At 35.9% G+C, this 9,583-nt stretch overlaps 1 protein-coding gene across 1 annotated transcript; it reads left to right on the top strand.

The window, feature by feature from the left end:
- The first annotated feature begins 3,116 nt into the window (after window positions 1-3,116).
- Window positions 3,117-6,619, top strand: LOC142235550 (uncharacterized). Its single transcript, XM_075306800.1, has 3 exons — window positions 3,117-4,213; window positions 4,513-5,629; window positions 5,735-6,619. The coding sequence occupies exons 1-3, from the start codon at window positions 3,117-3,119 to the stop codon at window positions 6,617-6,619; spliced, it is 3,099 nt and encodes a 1,032-aa protein (XP_075162915.1).
- The last annotated feature ends 2,964 nt before the right edge of the window (window positions 6,620-9,583 follow it).

The raw sequence follows: 9,583 nt of genomic DNA, 5'->3' as shown, positions 1-9,583 counted from the left end.
CCATATCTTCGTATATACGCGGCCTAGAGCGAAACGGACTTTAATTCGTAACACCCCAAAAAATTTAGTAATCCACTCAAAACCTAAAAAAAATTCAATTTTTTTATGAAAAAGTTATTTTGACCATATCTCCTTAAAAAAATTGAATAATCCTCCCAAAACCTAAAAAAATTTAAATTTTTATCTGAAAAACTTATTTTGCCCATATCTTCGTATTACACGTCCTAGAGCGAAAAGGACTTTAATTCGTAACACCCCAAAAAATTTAATAATCCACTCAAAACCTAAAAAAATTGCAATTTTTATATGAAAAAGTTATTTTGCCCATATCTCCTTAAATATGCGTCCTAGGGCGAAATGGACTTTAATTCGTGACCACCCCCAAAAAATTGACAAATCCACCCAAAACCTAAAAAAAATTTAAATTTTGATATGAAAAACTTATTTTGCCCAAATCTCCTAAACTAAGCGCTCTGGCGCGAAAAGGACTTTAATTCATGACCACCCCAAAAAAATTGAATAATCCCCCCAAAACCTAAAAAAATTGAAATTTTTATCTGAAAATCTTATTTTGCCCATATCTTCGTCTATACGCGTCCTAGAGCGAAAAGGACTTTAATTCGTAACACCCCAAAAAATTTAATAATCCGCTCAAAACCTAAAAAAATTTAAATTTTTATATGAAAAATTTATTTTGCCCATATCTCCTTAAATATACGTCCTAGGGCGAAAAGGACTTTAATTCGTGACCACCCCCAAAAAATTGACAAATCCACCTGTTTTGAGAAACCACTGTGCGAGCAAAATTGTCCAAATAATTAGCAGCAGAAATATATGCAGCGACAGCAGCAGCATCAAATGCCCAAAGCATTGGTGCATCGCTATGCGTGCTCTCATCTACGAATTAGTATGTACATCGCTGTGTGTATGACTTTTACATTGCTAGCTAAATTGCAATTGTCAACCAAACATACCTACATGCATTGCATTGTTAAGGGCAATGCATGTATATACATACAAACATTTCATTTGCATATTGAATTTCGATTTTTAGTTGCCAAGCAGAATTCAAATAAAACCAATTCTATCGCAAACTTTAAAAATTTCGTTGTTTTATTTTTTCGCACTAGCCTGTAAAAAAGCTTACAGGCTCTAACATTTGGTGACCCCGACGTGATCCTCCAAAGCATTTCGTCGATAATTGATATCAATTTGGATATTAATTTACTCCTTTGGTTGGATTTCACGATTTTTCCATTCGCAATAAAAATCAATTCGGATTTTGTACCAAAAAAGTTGTGATTTCGGCTTGTAAAAATTTACATAATTATGCCCAAAAATACCATGTCGTCAATTAATGAAAGTGGAAAAGAAGGGTCTGATATGACCCAATGTCTTAATCGAGTTGCCTCTATTGGTAAACAGTTGGCCGATATAAATGCTCGTTTGACTCCAGAAGAATTAAATAATATGGATGATTCAGACCTTATCGTTCGTCTTGATTACGTCGAAAATTTGCATTCTCGTTTCGATCAGTCCATTGTATCCCTCGAAGAAAGTGGCGAAGGAGATGTGGACCACTCCATTCGTTCAGAGTTTTTAACATCCTTCTTCGAAGTCAAAGCAAAAATTAAGCGTAAGTTGAATACAAGTCGCAGCGCTCCATGCCATCCCCCATCATCAACACTTCGACAATTTTCGTTGGATGAACCCCCAATTGTACGTAGAAGCAGATTGCCTGAGCTAAAACTTCCCCAGTTCAGCGGCGCATATACTGATTGGCCCGATTTCTTTGCCATGTTTACCACTGTGGTAGCCAATGACATGGAAATTACAAAATTAGAAAAATTCCAGCATCTCCGTGCATGTTTAGTTGGATCTGCGCTGGATGCAATTTCATCTTTGGAACCATCAGAGCAAGCTACGACGAAGCTATACAATTGCTAAAAAATAGATTTGATAACAAGCTTCTTAACTTTCAGGCACATATTAAAAAAATATTTGCACTTAAGCCTGTCATCAAGGGTTCTGCCTCAAGTCTTCGACAACTGAGCGTCAAACTGAACGCACATATGAGGGCTCTTGGAACAATGTGCAAGAAAGATGAAATAGGGGACGGACTACTGATTTTTTTAGTCACTTCGAAGCTCGATACTCCAACACAAGCCAAATAGGAAGAAGGCCTCCAAAACGATCAGCTGCCAACATGGTCATCTATGACAAACTTTCTTGACAAACGGTTTCGAATGCTCGAAAATCTGGAACACTCATCAATATTGAAAGTACCCACTCAAATGGAAATAAAAATCTAATAGCATTCGAAGCTCACTTGTGACATCTGGAAATGCACTCCAAATTTGTAACTTTTGTGACGGTAAGGATCATTTAATTACAAATTGCTCTAAGTTCTCAAATCTTTCGCCAACATTGCGTTTTAAAGAGGCTAAAAAGCTAGATCTCTGCCTTAATGGCTTAAGAAAAGGCCATCGACTTTCAAAATGTAAATCTAGTACATGTCGATATTGCGCTATGAAGCATCATTCATTATTACATATGGTGAATAGCATTTCAGAGAATTTTGCATTACAACAAACCTCCAATCACCCAACTAACCATCCACAAACAACAACTCCCCAAACTGCAACAATATCCCAATCCTCTCTTGTTTCATTTAACCCATCGCAACAACCCACAGGCTCTCTTTCAAATAATGATGTTTTATTAGCTACGGCCATCATTCTGGAAAAAAATAAATTTGGTACCTTTGTTCCCTGCCGAGCAATTTTAGATTCGGCTTCTCAGTTAAACTTCATTACCAGCCGTTTTGCTGCTCAAGCCCAACTTAAATTAAATCCATCACAATTTTCCATATCTGGTATTGGAGAGGGTAATTTAGTAGCTGATAAATCCGTAGAAATTTTGATCAAATCTTGCCATAATAATTATTCTGCTTCCTTTGTTGCCGTTGTTATTCCAACAATAACAGAATATCAACCTAATCCCAATATTGATGTAAACCAAATGAAAATTCCCAAAATGTAAGCTTAGCTGATCCAGAATTTTACAAAAAGGGTAGAATTGATATTTTAATTGGAGCCGGTCTCTTTTTTGATCTAATGAGTGTGGGTCAAATAAGATGCGCAAACACTTCAACAATTTTGCAAAAGACTCAGCTGGGTTGGGTGGTATCGGGGGGAGGATCCAGCTTATCAAAGTCATACTCATTAACAGTGGCGGGTAAAACCCATTCAAATATGACAAATGAAAATTTGGAAGATATTCTTAAAAGTTTCTGGGAAGTAGAACACAACTTCGAAAAGAGCTCAAAACAGTCGGTAGACGATATTTTTTGTGAAGAACATTTTAAGAAAAATACTTCGCGTTTGAAATCTGGAGCATATTCTGTTGTTTTACCAAAAAACCAAAACTTTAATGAACTTGGCGAATCTTATAATCGCGCCCTCAAGCGTTTTATGAATCTTGAGAACAAGCTCAAAAAGATGCCACAAACTAAGGAAAAGTATATTGCCGTCATGAACGAATATGCCCAGCTAGAACATATGTCGCCAATTGTATCTATGCCCAAATCAACAAACACGTATTTTCTTCCCCACCATTATGTTCATAAGGAAGATAGTACAACAACAAAGCTTAGAGTTGTCTTCGATGGTTCGGCTAAAACAACAACAGGTTTATCACTTAACGACACCCTACATTCGGGACCAACCATACAATCGAAACTTTTTGACATACTAATTCGATTTCGTTTCTTTAAAATTGCCCTGAGTGGGGATATATGCAAAATGTATCGGTGTGTTTATGTCACACACCCAGATGATTACCTACAATGCATTTTATGGAGAAATGACCCACAAAACGAAATCCAAATTTACATATTAAACACCGTTACATACGGAACAAAACCTGCAGCATTTCTCGCAATTCGTGCGATGCATCAGCTTTCTATAGATGAAGAAGATTCTTTCCCACTAGAAATTGTCAGGCGTGACTTTTATGTCGATGATTTGATATCGGGCGGAAATTCAGTGGCCGAAGTTTATGAAATTAGGAAGCAAGTTTCTCATCTATTACAAAAAGGCAATTTTCAAATAAGGAAATGGTGCTCAAATGACTGCTCTGTTTTAGATGAAGTGCCACTTGCTGATCGTGAGACCTTCCTGGAATTTCATGATGGCACGGATATCACTAAGACGTTAGGACTGGTATGGAATCCAGACTTAGACAACTTTGTTTTAACATTTTCGCACATTAGTGACAACAAGCCAATATCGAAAAGAAATATTTTATCATCCATCGCCCGATTTTATGACCCGCTGGGACTAGTTGGACCTATAATAACAAGGGCGAAAGTTTTTATGCAAATGCTATGGAAGGATAAATTAGAGTGGGATGAAAGTTTGCCCCAAAATTTGCACTCGGTTTGGCAGCAATACGTATCCACATTTAATATTGTTGATAAATTTGTATTTCCAAGATTTGTTTCCATTGCAGGCTCCAGTGTTCAAATCCACGCGATGCCAGTCTTTCTGCATATGGAGCGTGTGTGTATGCAAGATCAGAATTGCAAGGCCAGGTGAAAATTGTGTTGCTATGCTCAAAATCGCGTGTAGCCCCATTGAAGGTTCTAACAATACCTAAGTTAGAGTTATCTGCTGCAGCGCTGCTTGCAGAACTTTTACAAACCATTTCATCTGCGCTTGGTACTGAATACCAATATCACTGTTGGACTGATTCAATGATCGTTTTGTCATGGCTTCGGGAGGAATCATCCAACTATAACATATTCGTCGCTAACAGAGTAAGTCTCATACAAAAGATAACAAAAAATATGATATGGCACCATGTTCCGACGGCATTCAATCCAGCCGATATTTTGTCAAGAGGAGCTACTCCTGAAGAACTCCTTAAATCCAGTCTATGGAAAGAGGGTCCAGATTTTTTGACTAAAGGTCCAGAGCTATGGCCAAAATCTTTTAACTTCATTGAAAATCTTCCAGAACGTCGTCGTGTTGCCCTATTAATCTCATCAAATTATGATTTATCGATTACATGCAAGTACGCCAACTCATTTCCTAAGATTCAACGTATATTTGCTTACGTGTTTAGATTTTTGAATTCCATAAAAATGAAAAATTTTGGAAAATTGTCAGAATACGAAATAAAGATGGGTACATATCTATTGATTCGAAATATACAGCGAACTAATTTTACCATGGAGTTCAAGGCTTTAACAAAAAATGAAAATATACCATCATCCAGTAAACTTTTTTCACTTTCGCCCTTTTTAGATTCAAATGGATTGATCAGAGTAGGCGGGCGTTTGCTGAATTCAATTTTGTCGTTTGAAGCACAACACCCAATTATAATACCAAAATCACATCCCGTCACTTCATCGTTGATTATGCATTACCATCAAAATTTATTGCATGCTGGGGCACAATGTTTACTTGCCAACATTCGTCAGAAATATTGGCCCATTGGAGGCAGAAAATATGTAAGTACAGTTATAAATAAATGCATTCGATGCTTTCAAATTGAGCCAACAATAGCCGAACACTTAATGGGAAATTTGCTAGAAGAACGAGTGAAGCCAAGTAGAGCATTTCAAGTAACTGGACTAGATTTTTGTGGACCGTTTTATTATAAGTCGGAAGTAAGGAATCGATCTCCTATAAAATCGTATGTTTGTATATTTGTGTGTTTCACAACAAAGGCGACACACTTAGAACCAGCGCCAGACTTGTCAACTTCATCTTTTTTATTGTCGCTCAAAAGATTTATTTCAATTCGTGGAAAGCCAAAAACTATCTGGTCTGATAATGCCACAAATTTTGTCGGGGCAAAAAACAAATTAGCAGACCTTCGGCAGTTATTTTTCGACCAATGTCAAATGGAGCGAATTTACACTCAGTGCTTGGAGGATGAAATTGAGTGGAAATTTATACCTCCTCGTTCACCACACTTCGGCGGCCTTTGGGAGGCCGCAGTGAAGTCGGCTAAGTACCATTTTTACCGCACCGTCGGCAAAAACATTTTAACATTCGATGAATTGCGAACCTTGATATGCCAAATTTCAGCAATACTAAATTCTCGACCATTGATTCCACTTACAGATGATCCAAATGATTTAGAAGTATTGACCCCCGGTCACTTTTTAGTAGGTGCACCACTAACAAGTTTTCCAGAACCTGACATCGGCAGTTTGAATATAAACACCTTATCTACATGGCAAAAGGTTTGCTATATACAACAAATTTTTTGGAAAAAGTGGAGCTGTTCATATTTAAACCTATTGCAAGAACGTACGAAATGGAAGAGTAGCAAAAATAATATTGCAACTGGGGCTATGGTTCTCGTGAAAGACGATAATCTTCCACCACTAAAATGGAAACTGGGTCGGATTGTGGAAACTATATGTGGCAGTGATGGCATAGTGAGAGTCTTTATTGTTAAGACATCAAATGGTGTTTCACGTCGCTCGGTGTCCAAACTAGCCCCTTTACCCATCGAAGATAACACTGTTGAAAGTCAAAGCCTTCCAACGGGGGGAGGATGTTTTGAGAAACCACTGTGCGAGCAAAATTGTCCAAATAATTAGCAGCAGAAATATATGCAGCGACAACAGCAGCATCAAATGCCCAAAGCATTGGTGCATCGCTATGCGTGCTCTCATCTTCGAATTAGTATGTACATCGCTGTGTGTATGACTTTTACATTGCTAGCTAAATTGCAATTGTCAACCAAACACACCTACATGCATTGCATTGTTAAGGGCCATAAAATCTAGCGGTGTAACCAAAAAGAAAACGATCAATGCAATATACATACAAACATTTCATTTGCATATTGAATTTTGATTTTTAGTTTTTAGTTGCCAAGCAGAATTCAAATAAAACCAATTCGATCGAAAACTTTAAAAATTTCGTTGTTTTATTTTTTCGCACTAGCCTGTAAAAAAGCTTACAGGCTCTAACACCACCCAAAACCTAAAAAAATTTAAATTTTGATATGAAAAACTTATTTTGCCCATATCTCCTAAACTAAGCGCCCTAGTGCGAAAAGGACTTTAATTCATGACCACCCCCAAAAAAATTGAATAATCCTCCCAAAACCTAAAAAAATTGAAATTTTTATCTGAAAAACTTATTTTGCCCATATCTTCGTATATACGCGTCCTAGAGCGAAAAGGACTTTAATTCGTAACACCCCAAAAAATTTAATAATCCGCTCAAAACCTAAAGAAATTACAATTTTTATATGAAAAAGTTATTTTGCCCATATCTCCTTAAATATACGTCCTAGGGCGAAAAGGACTTTAATTCGTGACCACACCCAAAAAATTGACAAATCCACCCAAAACCTAAAAAAAATTTAAATTTTGATATGAAAAACTTATTTTGCCCATATCTCCTAAACTAAGCGCCCTAGCGCGAAAAGGACTTTAATTCATGACCACCCCCAAAAAAATTGAATAATCCTCCCAAAACCTAGAAAAATTGAAATTTTTATCTGAAAAAACTTATTTTGCCCATATCTTCGTATATACGCGTCCTAGAGCGAAAAGGACTTTAATTCGTAACACCCCAAAAAATTTAATAATCCGCTCAAAACCTAAAGAAATTGCAAATTTTTATATGAAAAAGTTATTTTGCCCATATCTCCTTAAATATACGCCCTAGGGCGAAAAGGACTTTAATTCGCGACCACACCCAAAAAATTGACAAATCCACCCAAAACCTAAAAAAAAATAAATTTTGATATGAAAAACTTATTTTTCCCATATCTCCTAAACTAAGCGCCCTAGCGCGAAAAGGACTTTAATTCATGACCACCCCCAAAAAAATTGAATAATCCTCCTAAAACCTAAAAAAATTGAAATTTTTATCTGAAAAACTTATTTTGCCCATATCTTCGTAAATTGGCTTATGGGTAGAAATTCTAGACTCTCCACTCAGAACAAATTAATGATTTACAAGCAAGTACTAAAGCCAGTGTGGACATATGGAAGTCAACTCTGGGGCTGTGCCAAAGACGAGACTATTAATATTATTCAAACATTCCAAAATAAAGTATTGAGGAATGTAGTCAAAGCGCCATGGTACATACGAAATACGGATTTACACCGAGACCTCAAAATAAATTCAGTGAGAGACGAAATAACTCTTCTGGCAAAATCCCACGAAAAAAGACTTATTTCCCATAAAAATGAGGAAATCCCAAATCTCTTAGATGACAAACAAATACTGCGTCGATTGGGACCATTCAAGCCCAATGATTTGAAGCAGCGTTTCACCCAGCAAATACATTAAACAAACTAATCTAAGCTGCACTTAACTTATAATTTAACCTAAATAAATTACTAGTTAGTCTTACTTGAAATTAAAGACTAGTTGTAGTGCATATATTTAAGCAATCGTTTTATGTTTAAATGATAAAAAAAAAATAATATCTTCGTATATACGCGTCCTAGAGCGAAAAGGACTTTAATTCGTAACACCCCAAAAAAATTAATAATCCACTCAAAACCTAAAAAAATGCAATTTTTATATGAAAAAGTTATTTTGCCCATATCTCCTTAAATATGCGTCCTAGGGCGAAATGGACTTTAATTCGTGACCACCCCCAAAAAATTGACAAATCCACCCAAAACCTAAAAAAATTTAAATTTTGATATGAAAAACTTATTTTGCCCATATCTCCTAAACTAAGCGCCCTAGCGCGAAAAGGACTTTAATTCATGACCACCCCCAAAAAAATTGAATAATCCTCCCAAAACCTAAAAAAATTGAAATTTTTATCTGAAAAACTTATTTTGCCCATATCTTCGTATATACGCGTCCTAGAGCGAAAAGGACTTTAATTCGTAACACCCCAAACAATTTAATAATCCACTCAAAACCTAAAAAAATTGCAATTTTTATATGAAAAAGTTATTTTGCCCATATATCCTTAAATATGCGTCCTAGGGCGAAATGGACTTTAATTCGTCACCACCCCAAAAAAATTGAATAATCCTCCCAAAACCTAAAAAAATTGAAATTTTTATCTGAAAAATTTATTTTGCCCATATCTTCGTATATACGCGTCCTAGAGGGAAAAGGACTTTAATTCGTAACACCCCAAAAAATTTAATAATCCGCTCAAAACCTAAAAAAATTGCAATTTTTATATGAAAAAGTTATTTATTTATTTATTTATTTACATATTTAGATTATAATTAAAATTACAAACTAAATTAATTAGGGCTATGGCAACGGCGGCCCTAAGCACAATGGAACATAAAAAGTCAGTTAAACTTAACTAAATAGAATGCATCAAATTTGTTTGTCTAAGGAATTCAAGAAGTTTATGTGTGTTATCATTGTCTTCATAATTTAAAACCAATGAAGGTTTCTGAGAGTTAAATATTTCAGTTCTAATTTTGTGGAGATTTGGGCATATATCCAATATATGCTCAACACCAACATCTTCCACATGACAAAGAGGGCAATCGGTCGGGTTATTTCTATCCATGTATTTTTGATGTGTGATCAACGTATGTCCGAGTCTTAGTCGTACGATT

The sequence above is a fragment of the Haematobia irritans genome, chromosome 4, assembly GCF_050003625.1.
Source record: "Haematobia irritans isolate KBUSLIRL chromosome 4, ASM5000362v1, whole genome shotgun sequence".
In the NCBI taxonomy this organism is placed as follows: Eukaryota; Metazoa; Arthropoda; class Insecta; order Diptera; family Muscidae; genus Haematobia; species Haematobia irritans.
This window is presented reverse-complemented; position numbering and strand designations above follow the sequence as displayed.